The following is a 23,894-nucleotide window of genomic DNA, read 5'->3' on the forward strand; positions in this document are numbered from 1 at the left end:
AGGGAGAATGTACTGCCTTTGAGCGAGAGAGTTCTCAGACAACACTTTGAAGCCCAGCTATCCTATTTGTGAATTCCATGGCCCAGGATTTTCTCTTATTACTCCTTTAAGACTCAATGTTGTAAATTATGGCTCTGTAATCAAGTCTTCCTAAATAAGCTTGAAAAGAACCCTGTCAAGTGAATTGATATACCTTGCTCTGACCATGAACATAAGCCAATTACAGAGCCCAGTCTACAGCTTGCAGTTGTATTATCCTTTCTTCTCCGTGACAGCACAGTGGGACGTGCCTTACAACACATTCAGTTTAGAGAGTTTAAGTAGTCATTACTTCTCAAGTCATGAATTTATCAGGGACAAGCTATGCCTCCACCTTAGTAGCTTGCCACTTGCTCTAAGGTGTGAGTGCCTATGAGCGGAGTAACAGTCCGACTGAAAGGATGAGTAAACGAATGACATGCACCTTATGTGCCATTTTCTGTCACCTCAGCTTGAGGAGGTGGTAGTGTGTGCTTATTGCCAGTATGAGGACAAACCGCCATAAAGGTCACATGACTAAGGTCGTATTGCTGTGGATAGCAGAACAGGAGCTGGAGCTAGGTCCCGTGCTCTCTGAGTTTCTGGGCCACAGCATTCTACCTGCTGAAGGTGATTGCTTACTAGCGGGGCTCCACCATTAGGGGTGTGTGTTTTCATGTTTATTATCTTATAGTACCCTGGTGACTTTGGTACTTTTTATAGAAGGTATAAAACTGAAGTTCATATCCATTATTCAGGCTGTCCAAGGTCACACAGAAGGAAGTGTCTGGACTCTCCTTGACAAGCGTATTCACTGATAGGGGTGGGAAAAGAAGATGTCTAGCTCACTTTAGATGGAGTCTGTGTTCTTTTGATAGTTGATGCTGTAAAGGACATCACAATACAGCCTGATGTATAGGAGGGAGGTGGGTAGAAAAAGAACCAGTCATAGAGAATCTTTTCTTAGTGAGATCTCTGAGCAAATTATATGCCCAGAGGACAACAGCTGGTAGCCGAACACTTAGAACCAGTTTTCTCAGTCTACTATAGGATGCTATAACAAGACACCTTAAATGGGATCGTTATAAACCACATAAATGTATGTGCACAGTTTTTGAAACAAGGAAGTCCAAGATCAAGGTGCCAGTATTTAACGTATAATGTGGATGCGTTCTGATTCATACACGGCACCTATTTACGATGTCCTCCAATGTAGCTCTCTGAGGAGGCCTTTTTTTTATAAAGGACACTATTGGTACTCATGAAGGTGCCACTCGCATGACTTCATCATCTCCCAGAAGACTTACTGCCTAATATCATGTTATTGGTGCTAGGTTTTCAACATGAACTTTGAAGAGACACAAATAGACTATAATAGTACCCAAAATACCCACTGTAGAATAACCATTGATCCAAGCTAGGGAGATTTCCTTCTTCTTAGGCAAGTAGTCAAGGAGGGAGCTGGACAGTTATACAGGACATATGATCAGCCAAGAGCAAGAAGGGGCTCACCTTCCAGTACAGAGAGTACAGCCACTGGCCCCTGATATTTCCATTCTTATGAAAGGCAATCAAGTCTAAGGACAGTAGAAGACATTTCTACAATTTTTTATTGGATTAAAATTTATTGTAAGAGAGGCATTCTGAGTTAAAGTACTATTAAGCAGTTCATCTATTGGTCTGAAAATTTAACATGTTTGTACATATTGGCATGTTTCCCAACTTAACCTTGTCCCAGCCTCCCCTTGTTATGGTAAGGATCATGTGGCCTGAAATGACAGAGGTCTACTTATGATTTCCCTCAGGCTTGGTTTAGAACGAGGGACAACAGCTAAAGAAGCCTTAGACGTCATTGTGTCCTTATTGGATGAGCACGGACAAGGTGGAAATTACTATGAAGATGCACACTCCTGCCATAGCTTCCAAAGTGCATATCTGCTGGTGGATCGTGACGAAGCCTGGGTGCTGGAGACCGTTGGGAAGTATTGGGCTGCTGAGAGAATCACAGGTGAGGGGGTACAGGCTAAAGAGTTCTGATGATAGAACATGCTGAGGTGACACTGGTCAGACATGCCAGGCTGGCCCAGAGGAGCTGTGGTGCTGTGCAGCATCTTCTGTGCACCCCCCCTTGGGGCTCAGGCATGCTCTTCTTCTCCAGGAGCCTTTCCCGGCTCCATAGCTTCTCAAGCTTAGACTTGTCCTTTAAAATAGAAACTTGGGTCTGTGAGAACTGTTGAGTGCCAATGGGTACCAACCAGGTCACATGTCCTAGACTTTATCCCTAGAGGGGCATCACGGACTTGGCCATCTAATGAGAAGTGTCCCTCTGGCTCACGCTGTTTCTTGTTTCTGGTTCAGTGGCGAGACAGTGTACCACCACTCCAGTGTTCTCCCTCAGATTCCCAGTGGGATACAGTCCTAGAATTGGTTAAAGGGCTTCCAAAAGTCCTACACAACTCCAAAGAAAACTGGTCATTGGTGGTCCCCTTGCACTCCTTGTGACAAGATGATAAATACACACCACCATATGCATTAACACTCTCCTGTACCAAGTTCCAGGCATCTCCGGCTAGTAGATTCACACACTGACCTCTTCTTGAGCCTCCACACCACTGCAGACTTTTGTTCAGCTGCGTTTACTATGAAGTCTTTACTAGTTAATTATGAAAGATATTAGGCATGCAATCTGTTTGCTACTCCAGTTTTTAGGAAATCAGAACCAAACCTGACCTTAGCCAGATCTTGACAGTCACCGAGAGTCAAACCTGGTTTGGCCCACAGGTTCCAGTGATGGCGGCTCCCCCATAATTAGCACATGTTCTGTGCACAAAGTTACCCTGCTGAGGACAAGAGGTAGACCAGTTCTCTATGTGTGTGAAGACTGTGTCCTCTCATTCTCACACAACGTGGACCTGGGCTGGCAGAGCCATCAGGGAGTTTTCCTACCTCCATGTGCCCAGCCCATCTCTCAGAGCCTGTGAATGCTCCCTGGTCTTAGAGCATTTGCAGAACAAGAGATTACCCCCTCCCCACCTCCAGACTTCCAGCTCCCCTTCCCCTTACAGGAACTTAAACTGCTTTACACAAACCTCCCTAGGATAAAGTGATGCTATCAAATGGCTCTCTCAGGAAAGCGGATGGGCTGGGCTTCAAAGCAGCCCAGTGGCTTTTAAGTAGAATCTAAGACTTTTTGATCTATAACTGCATTCAGAAGCAGGGCTTCCTTCAAAGCATCGCTTATAAAAGTCCATCTCTACAAAATGAGTGTTGTTTTTCACGAAACATTCCTTTTTTCAAACAGCCATCCCCCGCACCCCCCCATCTGTTTCATGTTCTTTGACCCCAGCAGCAGTAGATCGATGGCGGTGGGAATTATTGAACTTCATCCTCTCTGTTCTGATTCAAAAAAAAAAAAAAAGTGTCTACTACAAACCAACCCTCTAGGAAAATTACCTCTGTGGAGTACTCAAGAACATTTTTTTTCTTTGAGTAGTTTAGTATGAATGATCTCAATATCACTTTTTTTTGGGGGGGGGGATCATAACTATTTTCTATCACTTAATTAGAATTGTACATTAGTGATGCCCTTTAGGGAAAAAAAAAAAAAAAAGAATGATCAATGACCAGAGCCTCTCAGTCAGGAGTTCATAGTTTGGAGGTATAAATCATCAAAGCAAGGCATCCTGGGAAAACAGTCAAGCTGATCTGGCTTCAAGGCACCCAGATTCAGGCTGTAAGGGTTCTACTATAGTGGGATTCAGGCAGATAGAGCTCTAAGGTAGCCTATTCTTTCTTTCTTACTTCATTCTCTAAGAATTTGGAAGCTCAACATGGTTCCTGGGAGCAGCCTCTGTGAACAGTCCTTTTGAGTTAAGCAATGGTAACCGAGCCTCTGCACTCTAGAAAGTACCTTGAAGCTTAGGGACCAAGTCACCCTTCATCTGTGTGGGTGAGGGGGTGGGGATGGCATAAGTGTTCCTTCCAGATAGGAGAGAGTGTTGCTGGGGAGGAGGAGCCTGTGAATGTTGTGGGGTATCTCTGTAGAGGAATCAGACATATATCTTGAGTCACCTGAGAAGTCCTTTCCAAGACCTGTTCAATTTCCCTGTAACCATGCATGCTTGGAGTTTATTTAGTCAGAATTAAGGGCCTTGAGTGTTTCATTTTGTTTGTGAACTTAAGATCAGTAAATCTGACATCATCCATCTAAGCTGTAATAATGTCTGACGGAGACAGGCTGAACCTTTCTGGACGTCTCTTAGAGTGAAGATCAAGGATTTTGTGTTTCTCTCTTCAGAAATGGAACTGATTCCTCCCTGTAATCTTGGGTTCCTTCCACTAACCACACATCGAACTCTTTGCAGAGGGAGTGAGGAGCATTTGCAATCATCTTTCACTCACGACTAAGATGGACGAAGAACACCCAGAACTCAGAACTTATGCTCAGAGTCAAGGCTGGTGGACAGGAGAGGATGAATTCAATTTTGCCCAAGTTTTTTCTCCAGCCGATGACCATTTGGACTGCTGTGCAGGCAAAGACAGCTTAGAAAAGCAAGAAGGTAAGTTAACCTGCTTTGACCATTGGATGGTGGATAAAAAGGGGGGGGGGGGAGGGTAGAGAATAAGCCTTGCATGTTAAACCCAAACTTGTACCTCACGTTACTGGTGTGTTTACATGCAGCTTCTACAACTTGTAGGAACCTGTAAGGGTTTCTTATCTCTACTGATGCTGAACACTGCTGTTATAATGTGATCCTTTGTGATACTGGAGTCTTCCCTATAACTCCAGAAACTTAGAAGAACCCCTCTCCTACTAAGACTGAAGGATAAGCCTTCTACTATTTTGAGAGCCTCTCATTGTGTCTGAGTATTACTTTCTTCCATGAACTTCTGCACTGGACTGTTGAACTGAGGTCTCTTTATGACCTGTTTGTGGCATACAGCAATGCCACACATTGCTAAATTCTGATTAAGACTCCATATTTAGGTAAATGTACTGAACGAATTGCTCCTTGTTTATATGCATGAACAGATGCCCCTCCAGGCCAATAACGGTCACATTTCTATTTGCTAGTTCTACATACATATCTGTCAATCAAACTTGATCATTTAGAACTATTGGCTGCGAGGTATATCTTCTAGCAGCGGCTCCTTTTGTAAACAAAGTTTTATCGGAAAGTAGCCATATTATGCCGGTCAGCTTTCTTATCAGTGTAATACAATTCCTAAGATAAAAATACTTATCAGAAGGAAAAGTTTACTTTGAGTTATAGATTCAGAAAATTTTGAATCAGTTGCTCTGTTGCTTTTGGGTCTGAAATGGGAATGGGTATCATGGTAGCTGAAGCATGTTGAGGAAGCCACTTACCTCATGATGGCCAGGAAACACTGGGGGTGGGGCAGAGTCTCAATATCTCCTCAAGGCCACACCCCCAATGAGCCCATCTTCCTTATATTATTAGGCCCTCCACAATAGTATCTTAGCCTGAGGACTAAGTGTTCAGCATGGCCTTTGGAGGACATGCCAGGGTCAAACCACAGCACAAACCCATGTTTCACTGTGAACTGCGCATGACCACCAATGGTGAAGCCAAGAAGTTGCCGTGGGGAGAGTGTAGTAGAGAACACACTGTCCAAGGCTTAAAATATCTTCTATCTGGTTCTTTAAGAAAATGTTTTCTGACCCTTGATGTAGAATAATGCTTTGGGACTTTCGCCTATAGCAAAACCAAATAAACAAAACAACGAACAACAACCAAAAAAAAAAAAAAAACCCAAACAAACAAAACTCAAAATCTTGTGATAAAGACAGGTGTAGAAGTATTATTTTTTTTTTCTCTGTATAGCTCTGGCTGCCCTGGAACTCACTCTGTAGACAAGGCTGGCCTCGCACTCAGAAATCAGCCTGCCTCTGCCTCCCAAGTGCTGGGATTAAAGGCGTGCCTCACCACTGCCTGGCTAGAAGTATTCATTTTAAAGTAGGAACTTCATGAAAAAGGTACAAAAGTTTTAAGCTAAAACAAAATGAGTGATGCTTAAACATCAACCCTCAATCGGCACTGGTTAGCAGGAAGCAGAGGTGGGAGGAGCATGTTATAACTCCAGGGGGCGCCACCTGCACAGTCCAGACTGGGAAACTGCGTGGGATGGGCAGGGCGGGGCGGGGTGGGGCGGGGCGGGGCATCAGGGCGAAGCAAGGGGAAGAAATAAAAGGCCGATGACAGAGATATTGTTAGTGTTAGAGATGGATTCAATATGATAGAAACTTGTGAGACAGGAAGTTGGCACATGGGGTAGGTGAAGAAATAAAACAACCCAACATGCTAATATTTTGTGTAAAATGTGAACAGAGATTTGCAGCGAGGATGTGCATCGTAGTGCGGAGTCCGCTCCCTGTTTGATTCCCTCTTTGTGCACACAGACTGAGAGTGGGGTTGTGTACTTGCATGCTTATTTTTGGTACTTTGGGGACTGGTTTTGAGGAAGAGTGGCTCTATTGCAGGTTCCAATCTGAAACCTGGGCTCCACCCATGGTTGGCCAGCTGCTTCTCTACACAGTACCATGTTTTCTTTGTTTTTGTTTTGTTTTGAGAAAGATGTCCCTATAGCTCAGGTTGGCCTGGAACTAATGCTGTAGTCCAGGATGGCCTCAGATTAGTGTTCCCCCCCCACCCCCCCCCCCCCCCCCCCCCCGCTTCAGCCTCCCGAATGAAGGGATTATAGGCATGATTGAACACATTCAGCTGAAAGACTGCTTTTATAGAATTATAACCAGAGGAGAACCTGTCAGAATAGGATTGTGTGCAGTCAAGGACATAATCCACGCATCTGAATTTAGAATGAGGAGTCCTGAAGACTGAGTACTCGAAATGTTTCTGTGTGTGGTTCACACTGCAGAGTGGTCCTTCTTCAGACAGTACAGTTACCCTGAACCGCAAGCAGGCATGAGGGTGAGAGTGTGAAGGACCGCATACAGGCTCCACTCATTGACGCAGAGGTAACGTTGTTACAAAGAGATCTGAATGAACATGGCTTAAAGGAAACAGAAACTATTTCTTTCCTGTATCAGCATCTGTGTGGAAAGAGACAATTCAGGGCTGAAGACTTTTCTGCTCAACATTGGGCTGCAGTTGGTAAACCACTTGTTGGCCTCTCCTAGACAGCAGGAAGTCAGAAGGAAAAACTGAGGAACAGAGCATGGATGTTCAGAGATGTGTATATATTATTATTTCTGCTCATCTCCCATTGGCCAGAGTTTATCACGTGGTCAAACCTAGTCACCAGAGCAACTGAGAATTACATTCAGTAGTTGAGAAGGTATATTCTCAGATATTATTTCAGGGGCTTTATTAGTAAAAGTGGCAAAAAGTGAATCAGGTTTGGTTGGCAGTCTTCAGTTATATACGGTCATATTTATTCTCTCTCTCTCTCTCTCTCTCTCTCTCTCTCTCTCTCTCTCTCTCTCAGAAAGCATCACTGTGCAGACAATGATTAACATCTTACGAGACAAAGCCAGTGGAGTTTGCATAGATTCTGAGTCTTTCCTCACCACAGCCAGTATAGTGTCTGTCCTGCCTCAGAACAGAAGTTCACCTTGCATCCACTACTTCACCGGGACCCCGGATCCTTCCAGGTTCGTCTAAAACATGTCATATAGGCAGAAAGTACATGCTCCTGACCATGCCCTTCCCTTGGATACTTCAGTGACATTTCTCAATTCTTATCCTAGGGTGCTTGACTGAAACCATATCATGTTTGCTCCAAGAATGGAACCCAGTTATTATTGCTAAGTATAGATCATGGGACAAGCGTTGTGTTATGGATGAAGCTGCAAAGATGCATAAAACACAGTGAGAGGCAGATACAGGGATACCCAAGGTTTACAAGAGCCGGTTCTTGTCAGTTATTTGGTGAAATGGTCCAGGGATGATACAGATGGAAGCACCTGCCACTTTTTTGACATTGTGTTTGGGGAGTTGCTTTTTGTCTACCCACTTCAGCAGGGAGGCAGTACTGCCCAGTACTGCGGCACATCCTTTAGGAGGAACAGCCAGGTTTGGAATCCTCTCTCTACCACCTAGCAGTTGCGTAAGTACTTTGCCTCATTACCTTTTGTAGTTACAGTGGGATAACCCTGCCCCTGCCTTTGTATTGTTGAGAAGACAAAATGAGACAAACTAACAATTCACAGTAGGCTTGGGAATTATTTATAGAGAGCATCTTTTTGTGCCAGGCAGACAGTGGCCCTTCTCCATGGCAGCTTTCAGGCATGCAGTCACAGGTCACGCCCCTTAGAAGCAACCAGCCAGAGGTTCCTAAACCTGCACACATGAGGACAGGCTGAAAAATACAGATGCCTTGACCCAAACCTATTCCCAACAGAATGGGGGAGGTGAACCCCGGAACCTGTCATCCCAGGAAAACTTCCTGGCAACTCTAGCGTTTTCTGGTGTCACACTGGTGGGAAGCAGGAGCATTGTTTGAATGACAGTTGTTAAGCCACTAGATTTGCTCCTGAAGAACCCACTGCTATTAATTCCCAGTCCTCTTGTGGCTGAAATGTTTTCCTCCTACAGTGTCAGGAATGTGAGGTAACGGCTGTGCCTTCCTCCTTTCCCAGAGACTGTTTCAGATGACTGAAGCTTCTCTTTGACCATTTAGCCTTATTTTTAAACTATTATCAACACCAGTAGATACTTCCGACAGCACACAGTGTAAGTAGTTCTTCTACATCCCATCGACAGATTGCCAGGCACTTACTACATTATCAAATATTGTGCCTGCTGAGTAAGTAGGGATGGCATGTACACACGGAAAAGGTCGGTATAGATGAGGTGTTGAGGGCCGGAACCTCCCAGGGAAAGAAACCGAGCCTTAGACACGGTGGGAAGGTGGGATTCAGTAGGCACAAAAGCCCAAACAACATACTAGGTAGTCATGGCCTTTCTTCCCCCCCTCCTCCCTTATCCTCCCCTTTGCTTCCCTTGACTTTCCCTCCCCTTCCCTCTTTTCCTTCCCTCCCTCCCTTCTTTTCCCTTCCCTCCCTTTCTCTTCCTCCCCCTCTTGCCCCATTTCTTCCCTCTCTTTGTCTTCCCTTCCCTCCTCTCTTCTTTTCTAACACCCCGCCCCCTCCTCTCCATCAATCTCCTACATCACAGGCCTGAAGCACGGTCTCCTCTCCATCGGTCTTCTACGTCACAGGCCTGAAGCACAGGAACCAGTTTAGTGTGCAGCTTCCTGTATATGAGGCTGGTGATTAGGTTTCTGTCAGTCCCTCCGACCTCCTACTCACCAAGCTCAGCCGTCCTCATGGTCCCGCTGCTGGTCCTCCCTGGTGTCATTCACTTTGCAGTATTCCTGGCACCATCTCTGGATAATCCTCCCCACTCCATCTGCTCAGTCTTGATTTTTATCTCCACCTTCCTCCAGGCCTTGGCCTAGCAGATCCCGTTTTTTTCACACCTTTTGGCATCTAGACCCCCTCCTATAGGCTAAGACTTGCCTCCTAAGGGCTCTGTGGGCCTACAGGAGCAGCGAGTGTTTTGCTCCACAGTCTGGAGTGTTCTGCCAAGGTGGACAGACATTACTCTTTAAGGAAACCAGAGTTTTTCCAGTAGTGGGTCTGACTGGCCCACACTACATTGCCTTGTCTGGAGGTCCCACTCCAACTTTGCCTAGGATATGAGACTTATCCTCACCAGAACACTCAGAGAAAGGAATACAATCGCCCAGGTTGAAGCAGGCTGCTTAATCCAATTATAGAAATGAATTGTAAAATTGCCTCCTGGCACTAAATGGAAACTTGAAAGTAGTTTTAAAAGAAAATTATTCATGGTTAAATTAATTGGAAAGACCTTGTAGAACATTACAGTCCTTTGAGAAGACGGTTCAGTTTTGTCTCGCGTGGCGAAATGGGCCCCGTCGCTCTCTCTGTGACTCAGAGCTACAGTTAGCGCTCATCTCATTCAGTGCTTCTCTGTAATTGGGCATGCGGAACATTCTGTCTTTTGTCAGCAGGCAGTGTAATTACCTGCTCCTGGGTTTTTTTTTTTTTTTTTTTTTTTTTTTTCAGGTGATAAATTAGGGTGATCTCGGCTGATTTGTGTTACTATTGAGATGCAGAGCTGTTTCAAGATGCCGATTTCTGAGCGGGGGACTCTGATTCTGATACACAAGTTGCTCCTCCTAGTCCAGATCATGACCAACAGGCAGGCTCTGCATGCTTGGGCACATCTCTAGCATGTCCCACACATTAATTTATAGATCTTGGAAAGCTCGCTTTCACATCTGTCTCTTTCCTTCACCACCCCCCCCCGCCCCCATCCTCTGTGCCCCCCTCCTCTCATGTGCCAGGCACCATGGAAATTTGAGAGTGAAAGAAAATGCATTTGAGTGCTTGAGGGAAAGGCCTTTTAACCATGTTTACTGAGGAGACAAATTCTACCACGTTACTCCTCTGTTGAGCCAACAGGTTCTTCCACTGACAGAGTGGGGATGGTTGGCTTTGGGAAATGAGCTCTGACCTGCAGGAGCCATTTCCTGAGAACTTAGTACTTGTCGATGCTTCACGAATGTGACGGGTTTGGAGGGAAAGAATATTTCGAGGGGAACTTTGATTTTTTTCAGACTGTGGAGCATTGGTGTTTGGAGTGTCTGGCAGCCAGAGTGCTCATCTCTGACATCCCATGCACTGTGACGTCTTTGGGAGTTCTAAACTGGGTACAGAGAGAGTGTTCACACAACAGAAATGGGCAAACACCACAAATCAGAGCTCACTTCTCAGATAGGAAGTATAGTTGTTAGACTGGGACAGCACTGAGAGGCTCTCACAAACCTACACAGAGAGAAGAGGATAGAATCACGATCATGGCGAGATCATGCTGAGACGTAGAAGGAACAGCGCCCCTCCCGGATTGGCTTGGATTGTACCATCTGCACAACTGTCAGCTGCACAGGGTACTGACTTGTTCCTAGAGGAAGTCAGTACATGAGGCCTTTGGTGCACAGGGTACATCAGTCTAGAGGGCACCGGACCAAATGGCACCTACATCCTGTTCAGTTCCAGTTTCATTCTTAGTGTCTCCTATACCAGTCCCCTCATTCCCTCTTCCACTTCTAACCTTCCAAATGCTCCCACGCTTCTGGCTCTAGACCACTGTCTGCAGGGTCATCCTGTGCTCTACAATTAAAGCTCTCCTTCCCAGTGCTCCTATGCAGTGTGCCTTCCCTGTACTCTTGTACAGTGCCCTTTCCCAGTGCTCCTGTACAGTGCTCTTTCCCAGTGCTCCTGTACAGTGTTCTTCCTCAGTGCTCCTGTACAGTGCCCTTTCCCAGTGCTCCTATACAGTGCTCTTTCCCAGTGCTCCTGTACAGTGTTCTTCCTCAGTGCTCCTGTACAGTGCTCTTTCCCAGTGCTCCTGTACAGTGTTCTTCCTCAGTGCTCCTGTACAGTGCTCTTTCCCAGTGCTCCTGTACAGTGCTCTTTCCCAGTGCTCCTGTACAGTGCTCTTTCCCAGTGCTCCTGTACAATGCAAACTCCTTCACTGAGTGGCTCTGCTTTCAATTGAATGTAAGATTAGAGTGACGTTGTCACATGGCCACAGATGAGCCATTCAGGCTATTATTCTAGGTTATTCTAGGCTAGCTCCCCTCTGACTCCCACCCCCTCAGGATCATGGTTGAGAAGATTCATCTGAGCTAAAGCCTTTGCATTGTTCCTTTCTGTGTCTCCTGTCCCTCAGGGATTTTGGTCACAAGATCCTCCCAGCGTAGCTGCTTGGGGAGTGTCTTATCTTCAGCGAGAACAGAAAAGGCTGTTTGAGGCCAGACTCAAACACATTCTCATTCTCAGTCAAAGCACATATGTATAAAAGCCAAGCAGAAGACTAAGAATGGGAAGTGGTGGGGGATGCACAGAAGACTAAGAATGGGACGTGGTGGGGGATGCTGACTTCACATTTACTTGGAAGATATGAATTTAACCACTTAGTTGGAATCTAACTTTGGATAAAGCACTGGCTTCTGTGAGCCTCAGTCATCTTATGTGTCAAATGGGGCCATTCCCTTCTTCCTGGAGCAGTGTGGCCCCCCAGGAACACTGGAGCAACATGGCCTGGACCAGTGGCTGGGAGGAAAGGCCCTGACTCAGAGAGGCAGTTTCAGCTTTGACACCACCTAGACGTATGGCCTTGTCAAGTCATTTCTTGTCTGTGGACGTTAATTATTACTCACATAAGTACACTGGAAAAGTTGCTGTCTGAGATTCAGTTGTGGAAAGATGCCTGGGCGAGCCCTTATCTATTTAGGATCATGGATGTGCTTTGCACTGAAGATTGACAAAAGCATTAGAATGCTCACACCTTGCTAAGTGCCCCACATTTCCTTTGCAAAACATAGGCTAGAGGTACAGATAATCAAACATATTCAGCAGGTATTTCCCTAGTCATCATTTAAACAATCATTTAGTTTCAACTATCATTAGCAACAATTTTCACCATTTATAATAACTATAATTATATATTTTATTGTTTACATAATTTATACAGTCTCGTGTTTACCCTAAGTTTGTCTCATTTTTTTTTAAAGCAATTGAGGATGCTAACTTTTTTTTTTTACAGACCAAAAAAAAAAAAAAAAAAAAAAGGAGTCTGGGAATCTTTGGCTGTATCAAATATGATGAATACTTGCTCAAGTTTAGTGTTTAATTTTCAAATAGAAAGGATAGCTGAGAAGACTAAACAGATGCTGCCCTTTGGTTAGAGAAGCTACCTGGCACCTTACATCACCGTTAGAGAAGTTCACAGGCAGCAGGTAGTGAGAGAGACCGACATACTGAGCTCCTACGTGTGACTTCAATTCCCCCCGTATATAAGACACAGAAGATAAAGAGTATGGGTAGCATGAACTTACTGAAGTTGGAATCACAAATTTGCAGGCTTCACAGAAATAGACATGGAAAGGCACAGAGATAGCAGAACAGGTTCAGGGACTGGAAGAGACCATAGCCATGACTTTCATCCAGTTGAGAAGCAGAGCAAAACCACTGGCCTCACACCTGATGCTGAGAGGGCACACACTGCCATTTCCAGCCTCCATCCAGTTGTTTGGTCCTTCTGTTCTTACTCAGTTTACAGCTGCTGGGATGCCCGGCAGGGTCCTCCCCAGTGATCAGTGTGTCAGAGCACACTGTGCAGGGCAGGGCTATCAGCAAAGAAATCTCTCCTCCCTTTTGGGTTTTTGGTGGACTGAGGAGGTAGCATGTCACAGATGAACATCCAATGCCCTGGAGTCGGTGAGAATGGGGTAAGTCTTTCCAAGGAGCCTTCACTCAGCCCCTCAGCTGTTCTGTGAGACTGTAGCTCCCTGCGGCAAGGCCTCATCGGCCAGGCTGTCTGTTACCACTCCTCTTGGCACTGTCTGAGCAGAGTGTTTGAACTATGTGTGCAAAAGTGTCCCTGTGCCAGCCAGAGAGGGCTGCTGTAGCACGTGCACTGACTGCAGCCATGGAAGAGCTGCTTGCCCCGTGGGACAGGGCACTGCTTACGCGATGACAGCTGTATGGAACCCGACGACAGTGATATGATGCCTGTGGTGTTGCGCACACACTTCTTCCTCCATTTCCCTCTCTTTTTCCTTGTGAGGTCATCGAAATCAGTCTAGCCAGCTTGCAGCTTTGTAGTAACTTCTCTTTCACACCCAACAGTCAGCAGTAGAGAAAAGCAAAGATCTATTTTCAAAAGGCTGCAGGAAGTAGAAGTGTGTTCCTTCTGTCCATGGGTAGCTCCCCTCTCTTCTGAGATTTCCTTTAGTAATGGCTGAGGAACGAGGAACAAGGGTCCTGCGGACAGCCTAGTCTGACATGTGTTCTACTGTCTGGCAGATAGGGAAGTGTGTGTGTGTGTGTGTGTGTGTGTGTATTCTATGCAAATATATGCATATGTATATAGTCTATGCCCCACATGAATGCAGTGCCTGCAGAGGCCAGAAGATGGCACCTGATCTCCTAAAACTGGAGTTGCAGAAATTGTGAACTTGCACGTTGGCACTGGGAACTGAATCCAGGTCCTCTGGAACACCAGTGCTCGTGACTGCTGAGCCATCTTTCCACTCCACTCACACTTGTTTTCTCATTCTTAATTAAATTGTTGAGAATTTCAGGTGGACTCACACACACACACACACACACACACACACACACACACGTGCATACATGCATCATCTGAGAGGGCAGGAGAATCCCAGACACCTGTCCTTATTCAGTGCCACTGGCCCTCCTGGCTCCGGTGCCTTTGGCTTTCAGATTAAATAAACCTGGGCTTTGCTTTTTTATGTCCTAATAAGGGTTTCTACCTCTTGAGTTCTCTTTCCTACCATGGCCTTGGAAAATGAATCTAGAGGTCATTTATCAGCACAATGCCCACACCGTGTCCCTCAGTCTTAGATAGTGTAAATTCCTTCAGGCCATCCTAAATGCAGATTCTGGTTCAACAGACAGGGCCGAGTCCATGGGTCTGAGAGATGTTGATGCTGGGAGTCCAAGGACATAGGCCATATCTTGGTAGCAAGGGTGACTGGTTCATGGTCCTTTTTAAGTCATAGCATCCATAACTGTTTGTGTGGCACATGGCCAGGGAGCTCTGGCTTATACCCCATATATTCCAGAGCTAAGGAAGTCAGTGTTTCAGCTCACTTTTAACTCCGTGGCTTCTTGAAGTGGGCCCATTGAGAGGAGAAGAAAAGGTGTAAACCACACAGATCCATCAAAGTCCTATAGAGCATGAAGGGTCCATGTCCTCCTGTTGTTGTTATTGTAAGTGGCTGCATGGTGTCTGCCGGGATTGCCCCTCTGTTCGAGCAGTGTGTTCTTTGGGTGTGGAGCGTGGAGGGGAAGAATAAGGCTTTCTTCCAGCTGTTGCTCAGTTGTGGGTCTCTCACTGGCTATGGCTCTTCACATGCCTGACTGCTGTGCAGTGTGTGCATGTATTTATGTGACGTGTATTCACTATGCATAAGCACATGTGTGTGTGCACCCGGACTCAGCATCTCCTCTGAGATAAACACTCATCCTGCCAGGAGAATGGTAGGCAAGCAGAGCAGGAGGCAACAGCCACCTGCTCCAGTCAGCACTAGCTCTCAGACAACCAGGCTTCTGTCTATCTGCTCATGTCCCCTCAGGAGTCTCTGAGCTTAGCTGATATTATCTTAGTCTGCCCTCATTTAGTCTATGAGACTCTTCACAGATTTGTCAAGAAGGTATTCCCTTAAGATCAAACGCAAAAACCACTGTCTTCCCAGGAGAGAAATGGGCAGCCCTCTTTTTGACTCAAATACACGGCTCGTTCTCCCCCGTCCTGGAACACTCCGACTTGTACCTCTTTGTCAACAAAGAGAGGCTTCTCCAATTACCTTCCCAGATCAGCTAAAGTCTGTTTCAACATCAGCCTTCATAAACAGCCGGTGGTGTTACTGAAATGGTATCTAAACGTGCAGCTGTGTGTCTCTTGGGCTGCACTTGCCTGCCTTCCCAGGCTCATCACTGGGTACCAGGCACCAAGCTCAGTCTGCCTGACTCAGCTCTCCTTCCTCTCCAGGTCCATATTCAAGCCTTTCATCTTTGTTGATGACGTAAAACTTGTCCCCAAAGCACAGTCGCCCTGTTTTGGTGATGATGACCCAGCCAAAAAGGAACCTCGGTTCCAGGAGAAGCCAGACCGCCGGCACGAGCTGTATAAGGCACATGAGTGGGCACGAGCTGTCATCGAGAGTGACCAGGTGAGCCCAAAGGAGGTCAAGGGAGGATGGCGTAGGTCAGTAGAAAGGAGACAGGGAGGTGGCTGGCGTACGCCCCTCTCCCCTCTCTAGCCTGACTGGTCTCTTTCAGAAACACTGCAGATGTTAACTTTGCTTCCACTCACCCTGAAACCAAAACGAAGCCTCTGCATTTACTGTTACTCTGAATCCAGAGGGCTGATGATCGCTTTCTTATCTGCTGTTAATCTTGGAGTGTCAGAGATGTGCAATCTAAAATCTTTGTGCACTTTTTGGGGGTGAAAAACTGTACTGTGGGGAATCGGTCATAGGCCATTTCTAAACAGTAACTGCCCCAAAGTGGTGTGAATTTAGGATATCATAGTGTGAGTGTGCAAAACAGGCCCACACTCAAAGGCGTTAAAAAAAAAAGGTAGCTTCTAGGCTATGAGTATTCATTCTATCATGATCCAACAACAAGATTTTCAAGTTCCAGGTTTTTGTTTTCTTTCTTTTTTTTTTTTTTTTTAAATAACCCCACAGAGTACAACTGTTGTGCCTGAAAACGCTTTGGTTAATAAGGTTAGGACACTCAGTTCAATAAAGAAAAGTCCTCAGTGTTCCCTAGCACCCAGTAAATGCCCACAGGAGCCATTAGTGGTGAAACTTCACAGAATGTGGTTGTCAGATACTCTGCTGCTTCCCCACCATGTGTATCACAACTCTCCATAGATCTAAGCTGTCCTGAAGGAAAGAACTGTCTCCAGATATGTTGGTACACATGCTTCATTTTCTTTTTTAGATTTATATTTATCCCCGCGTCTCTGTGTACATGGCTGCAGGTGCCCAAGGAAGTCAGGGGTGTCAGGCACCCCCCTGTTGCTGGAGTTACAAGCAGTTGTAAGAAGCTCAACATGAATGTTGGGATTTGAACTTGGGTCTTCTTCAAGAGCACTCTGCACTCCTAACTGCTGAGCCATCTCTCTGCCCAGATTTTCTTATATTTAGCATTGTGGTTATCTAAAAAGGATTTTAAAAGGCAGTGACTTGGGCTGGAGGATTGGCTAAGTAGGCTCGCCGGGCCAGCATGCACTGGGATCCGAGCTGGAATCCTCAGCACCTACAAGGCTGTTCACGGCTGTGCAAGCCTGCAGCCACAGCCACGGTGCTGTGGGATACGGAGAAAAGTGGATTGTTTGGACTTCTTAGTCACCAGCCTAGCTCCAGTGAGAGGCCATGTTTTGAGCTGGATACCTGACATCCTTTTCTGGTCTCTGCTTGCATGCATATAACATGCATATAACATGCATATGTACAGGTATATACATTTGTGCATGGGCACATGCACCACACACACATAAACCACACAGTTATAATTTGTTTTCTGTTGTGAGGTAGATACCATGACCAAAAACAGCTTTAGAGGAAAGCTTTTATTTGGCTTACATCTGGATTACAATCCACCATTGAGGGAAGCCATGGCAGAAGCTCAAAGAGCTGGAAGGCAGGAACTGAAGCAGAGGCCCTGAAGGAGTGACTCCTCATGCTTGCTCTGCCTGCTTTTGTTTGTTTGTTTTTAATATACTTCATGACCATTTGCCCAAGGATGCTGTGCGCTTGTTCATAGTGAGCTGGGCCTTCCAAAGTCAACTATTAATCAAGACTATTCCCCCACAGACTCCCTACCTTCCAGACTGAGCCATTTTCTCAACTGAAGTTCAGCCTTAAGATTTCATGTAAATGTCACAATTGAAAACACAGTATACTTTCACAAGTCCTAAAGTCTTTAAAAATGTCAATACTTTAGCCAAATGTGGTGGTGCACACCTTTAATCCCAGCACTCAGGAGACAGAGGCGAGGCAGGTGGATCTCTGTGAGTTCAAGGCCAGCCTTATCTACTAGCAAGTTCCAAGACAGCCAAGACTAGGATTAGAGAAACACTGTCTCAGAATTTTTCAATACTTTAAAAGTATACGTTCTCCTTTAAAAAAAAATCTCACATTTCTTAACTTAGGGTCCTGTAAAAATGAAGAACAAGTTATATCTTATATTTAAAAAGTGAAGAACCATGGAACAGTTACAATCAAATCAAAGCAAAATTGACATCCAGCAGTGTCAATCAAACTTGGTGTGGCATCTGGAACTCAACAATTTTCTGAACTTCAAAGAGATTGGACACCTGCCGGGGGCCAACCCCCTCGTCCCGGGCTTGGGGGTGAGAGAAGGGGAGAGAGAGATGCAGCTGCTTCTTCTTTCTTCTCCTCCTCCCACCGTCAGGTTCTTCTTGAGGCAGCCCCTATGCTACTGTAGCTGACCTGCAGTCAGCATCCTGGCCCTAAGACCAGTAAGGTGTTAAGTAAATAGCCTTGTGCTATCCTAAAAACTTCTTCTGAGGGTAAGAGACTGCAGGCTAGGGTGATTAACACCTGTAGCCTAACAGCAGAGGATTAGGCAATGTGGCCTTTGTTCTATCTCAGCAGGAACTGCTGGGCTCTAACTTGCAGGAAGAAAAGACACTTTAGAAAAGTTACTATAGAATTTATTAAGTGTAAAAAGTATCTTATGAAAGCTATCTGAGGGGAAGCGTGGAAAGGTCCTGAGTGGGGAAGAAGAAAAGATTCTAACAAAGTAAAAAACCTAAGGGAGAAAAATTCCAGGCAGGGGGAAAGGAAAGGGCGATGGGGTCTAACTAGCTGACTAGTCTAACTCACCATTCTAAGACACCATTCTAACTGCTCATTCTAACTGCTCTCTCATCTCTTTGTCCTCAGAACTTATGCATCTTTCAGAGTACATGGTCACATGTTACAAGGTTCATCACAAGTTCACACCAAAATTCAAGTCATAAATTGAAATAGAAGTTTACAACACAGAAGGTTTACATGAATATCCATTAGGAGTAATTATCTAACTAGACATTCATCACCTGTCTAGCTCCACAGGTTCGCAGAAAGTTTGAAACTATAACTTAAGAAATTAGTGAAGTTTTGTATAGATAAACCCAGGCAATATTTTCTCTTCTGTCCTGGTACCTATAATAAATTGTGGATTCCTTCTAGTAACCTAGGCTAATGGTTTTATGACCTCTTGGAATGTGCTCTGGGCAGGAGAAGGTCCAGTTACTATCACTCTTGGGGCAATTAACTGATAACACTCAGGAGACTGGCAGAGTTCTCATTGCAGTTTGACTATGCCTGAGGGACTTAATAGCAGTCCTGTCATAAAAGAGCTTAATAATCACTGATATAATTTTAGGAATTCTTATAAGATCATCATTAAGACTTAAGAAGTCATCTATTTGTCTATATAGTATCACTACAAGACAGTACATCTTCGTGGATCTGCAGAGATCTGCTACAAAGGGGTGTGCTATTGCCTAGTGATAGTTGCATATGTTTAATAATAATAATAATGGGAAAAGCATATTAATAGCAGGAATCTTTCCTAAAATCACGTCCACCACAGCCTTGCTAATGGGGCACACTCGTCGCAGATTATATAATAATCCGAGGCAAGCATTTCAGGATGATCATCTGCTCATTATTAGCTTGTCCCATTATGGCTCCCGACAGACACCTCTGTCTCACAGTCTCTGCCATCTTTAACACACCCAGCTTGTCACAGGCACAGACCAACTCCATTCTGCATCCTCTACTGTTGTTATTGGTCATACACTGATCCTAGTGTGTCCAACATTTTTTCCACTGAAACTGAGGGTGAATCTGCACCAATGGCCTCTCACAGTGCCAAGCCCCGGCCATTCTCCAGGACCCCTTCGGTCCTGCAGCTCCCATGCTGCCTAATTCAGCATCACACGGGAGACTCGGATATTACCAAGTTTGGTAACCAGCTTGAGATGCAGCCTTGACCCCCCGTAAGCCACCATCATAGAAAAAGTGTGACTAGGAGACATACGTGGCATTTATTTATAAATTGAACCATTTATCCCTTCAGTGGACTATCTTTTTGAGAATGCCAACTGTGCCCCAGTCATTGGAAGGCAGACACAAGCCTAGCTCCTCCTTTCCAGGAGGTCATGGTGCCATGGGAAACACAGCCATGTTGAGGAGTTATAACAACACAGATGGTGGTGATTATGGCTGGGAGAAGCTATTGCATTCTGGAAGCTCTGAAGATGGGCACAGGTTGATACAGTGTTGAGGGAGGGGAGAGCCTCCAGGGGACAGAGTCACCTGAGCACTGGGGAGAGAATATCATGGAGTATATCCATGCATGTGGCTGAAGGGAATGGATACACAAGGCAAGAGGCCAGTGCATCCTGACTAACACTCAGTAGTCATGATTTATTCTGAACTTGGATAGCTGGTACCCGTGGAAGTGTTCTGAGCAGGCTGGTGATGTAACCATATTCTGAAGCAGCCCCCCCATGGTGGTGGTGGTTTGGATCGGTGGAGGGGGTGTGGGGAGGGGACCCTGGGCTGTCAGTGTCCACTGCCATGATGTGTGCTATTCTGCATGGCTGTGTCCTTTCCTCAGGAGCAAGGCCGCACACTGAGGAAGACCATGCTGGAGTTGGAGAAGCAAGGCTTGGAGGCTATGGAAGAGATTCTGAGCAGCCCTGAGCCCCCAGACCCCGCTGAGGTGGGGGACCTTTTCTATGACTGTGTGGACACAGAGATGAAATTCTTTAAGTGATGTAAGCACCCTCACCCTTACTTAAAACTTCCCACCCGACTAAATTACCAGCGGATAAACACTCTTCTGTTTGAGTAAAATGAGAGTTACCATGTGGCCTCCTTGTGTCTAAATGTTCCCTCTGTTCAGCTTAGCAACCCTCCCCTTTGCTATGTAACACGATCCACTGTGTATTAAGCTATGGGCTTGAAGATGTTCTTGTATTTCAGTGACAATGGACACCTTAGCTTCTCATGCAGAACTAGAGTTCCCTCCTGCCTTGGACTGCAGGGCCACGCTGGTGGGAAAGACAAGTACTGTGAAGGGCCTGGTCCCTCTCCAGACAGTGGTTTCTTTAAGGTGAACAAAAGGCTTTTGTTCACACCAAAGGTTCCTGTGTGTGTAGATGGGGGAGAGTCCCCCCAGCTTCCCTTCACAGAGCACAGGCCTGTGTGTAGCTCACAGTCCCCACAAGTATGTCCTGGGAAACAAAGCCAATGGGAAGGAACAGAGGACTCATGGGTACGGTCCTGGCTCTGCTCCAGTGTATGCGATTTTTGAAAGACTTGTCTTCTGTGAGCTGTGCTCATGTGCAGTGGACCAGACCTGCTTCCATCTGCAGGAGAGCCGAGCATCCATGGTTCCCGCACCTCCTCATCCAGCACTGCACCCACCTGAGGACCCGGCCCTGTGTAGAAACTGATTGGGATTTGATTGTCAGCAACTTGTATAAGATTCAATAAATGGCCCTGGCAGAGCAGACACACGCAGCTGCAAATCTCAGCCAATGAGGGAAAGGAAAGGGTCGCTCTTGACTGCATAGCTAATATACCTGGGATTTGAGCAGCCATGGTCTCAGCAGAGCCTGAAATTAAACTCATCTGTTTCCAGCATCAGTGTGTTTGCACAAAGGATTTGACACCACAGGAGTGTGTGAGGAAGACAGGGCAGGCTGAGGGCAGTGAGACATTTATCCACAGAACAGTCAGTCTTGCCCCAGTCACTGCCTAGCTAACTAGATCTTACAAATCAGTGTGCTGGGCACCTGACCTCCAGTATCTCCTCTAATTCATTCTCACCCCTCACTGCCCAAAGGATGCCTTTGGACAATGTCTAGAACGGGAGAGAGGTATAGGTGCCTATCCACTGACACTCTCCACGACTGAAGGGGCCAAGGGTGTAAAGATGACTGACAGACAGATAGACTAGAGAGTGGCTAGTGAGCGTGTGTTGCATGGCCTAATTATAGCTTGTCATTCTTGACAGGGCTGAGCAAACAGAAATGGTTCATCAGTGATCTCAGGCATGGTTTAGGGATGGCAGTGACCTGAGCCCTCATTTCACAAGGTGATGCAGGCTATAGGTTTTATTGGGACAAATCTTGTTTCTCTTCCAACCCTCATTTGAGAGAAGGTGGGGGAGGAAGGGAAGGAGGGAGAAAGAGAGAGAGAGAGAGAGAGAGAGAGAGAGAGAGAGAGAGAGAAAGAGAGAGAAAGAGAATGTTCACTGTGAGCCCTTTTTTTGACTGTTTAGTGGATTCCATATATAAACAAATGTCAAAACATGAGAGCTAGGACAAATTCATGATAACCCGGTATCTGTTGCTGATGGACAGAGGGTAGCAGGTAGAGCCGCTAAGCTGAAAGTGCCCGGCAGGTGCAAAAGCGAAAAGGGTGAGGTTTGAGGAGGAAGCAGTTGCCTGTCCAACCTCAGCTGCTGAGCTATTTAAGGAAGGTGATGCAGAAAGCCGTCCTGTGGTTTCCTTGTGTGGTCTCCCCTCCGCCTCAGAGGCCAGCTCATTAGATCTGACCTGCCTGAGACAACCCAGGTGATTCGGGGTTTGATCAGAAGTCTAGTAATAGCAAACGACACAGCCACCTTCTTTCATTACTTCGGCCAAGGTCGCAGATGGCTGTGACAACTTGATGTCATTACTCAGGTGTGCACTGGGAAACATGGTTGCTGTTTTTATGATTGACTGTAGTCCAGCATCACGGAGAAAGGCCAGTCCTCTTTGGAGCATTGTACAGTGCAACCATGTTGTAATCTGACCACCAGAGGGCGCAGCAGCCCTCTATGGGCAACCCGGCAACTGTTAAAGGGCCTAGATTTTCTCCTCAGGCAATGGATAAGAGCTGAAACATGAAAGCTTTGCTTACTGGAATAGTTGGCAACAGACAAGGGCAGAGTAGGGAATCTGCTGAGGTGCCTGCACGTACTTTAGTGAGTTTATCAAAATTAACGACAGAAATGATACTGGATTTTGAGTAAGCAGATGTAGGCAAATATTTGTTTTAAAATGCATCTAACAGATTTCTCTTTGAAGAAACACTTCTCACATGGGTAATTTCTCAGCCAGGGGTCACTTTTATGAACAGCATGGAGAAAACAGATATTCAGGTATGTTTAAGATCGTTCTGTAGATAACTTCCCAGAAGACCACCCTATATCTATTAAGCCTGAGGGTGGGGGATCCTGAGCACACTTTGGGCAGAATAAGACATGATTATAAAGGATGAACTGCCTCTCCCCCCAACCCCCAGGACCTCACCTAAGCTAGCTATCTTGTGTAGATAAGATTTTCAGTAAATGATAACAGTAGCCTAGCTGGGGGCGGACACTTGAGTGGACATGAGGTAGTAAATCGGAAATGGTCTTTTATCATTCTTGGGGTGTCTGAAAGCTAGATAAGCATCTGATAAACGCTGTGGTGACTTAGCCCAACACAAGCTCCAGTGTTTGTAGGAGTCGGCCCCACAAGCTGACGAAGCAGGTACGCCTGTTAGAGCTCACTGGCTACGCTCCCTTACTCGCGGGTGAATCAGTAGCTGTGAAAACAATCATCACCACAAAACTACTGTCACCTCATGTTGATACAGGTGACGCCACTCTGGAGGGGCCTCAGGGCAGGCAGGTGTGCATGTCTTGAAATTGTTGACTGCATTCTTGTATTGCAACCATCTTCAGCTGAGAGCTCAGCCTTGGGAGAAAACACACCATGGAGAGAGAGGTGTGGCAGGCGTGGGGCGAGCATCCTGGCTCTCCTGGGCCTTCTGCAGCTGTGGTGTTTCATTCCACGTGGCGCTGACCCCAACTCCTGTCCTGTGGTGTGTGTCAAATGTGTTTATTGGACTGAAGCCAACCATCCTGAACTGCCATGCAGGGAATTCTTGCAGGAATCACTAAGTACATGTCTCTAATCTCGTTGTGAGAACCGAAATGCCATAGCTGGAGCAGTGTAACAGAAAACCTTTGTTTCCTGGGGTGGGGGAGGGAGGAACTGACCATGTGGTCTTAACAGCCTTTTGTACAAATATCTACAAATCAAACGATGTCTCTATCCAGTGCTTGCCCTCGGAGTGTCTTTAAATGCACCAAGTGTACAATAAAAACATGAAAATCAATACCTACAAGCCTCTTCCTGTATGTTTCATGAACACAGTCGGCACCAGTCACAACACGCATGTGTGAGGGACTGTGCTTTTCTGATTGG

General features: G+C 46.0%; 1 protein-coding gene across 3 annotated transcripts in view; it reads left to right on the forward strand.

Moving 5' to 3' along the window:
• Window positions 1-23,805, forward strand: part of Scrn1 (secernin 1) — a 65,548-nt gene extending 41,743 nt beyond the window's left edge. For 2 of the 3 annotated variants that reach the window (XM_034518870.2, XM_034518869.2), the window contains 5 exons: window positions 1,824-2,026; window positions 4,383-4,577; window positions 7,486-7,651; window positions 15,609-15,789; window positions 20,264-23,805. In XM_034518870.2, coding sequence (XP_034374761.1) covers window positions 1,824-2,026; window positions 4,383-4,577; window positions 7,486-7,651; window positions 15,609-15,789; window positions 20,264-20,422 — 904 coding nt within the window. In that variant the 3' untranslated portion in view covers window positions 20,423-23,805. Of the gene's footprint in view, window positions 1-1,823; window positions 2,027-4,382; window positions 4,578-6,879; window positions 7,016-7,485; window positions 7,652-15,608; window positions 15,790-20,263 lie in introns of those variants that run through there. The other variant, XM_076913318.1, reaches the window with a different exon arrangement.
• Window positions 23,806-23,894: the final 89 nt, after the last annotated feature.

Source organism: Arvicanthis niloticus, chromosome 15 (genome assembly GCF_011762505.2).
Source record: "Arvicanthis niloticus isolate mArvNil1 chromosome 15, mArvNil1.pat.X, whole genome shotgun sequence".
Classification (NCBI taxonomy): domain Eukaryota; kingdom Metazoa; phylum Chordata; class Mammalia; order Rodentia; family Muridae; genus Arvicanthis; species Arvicanthis niloticus.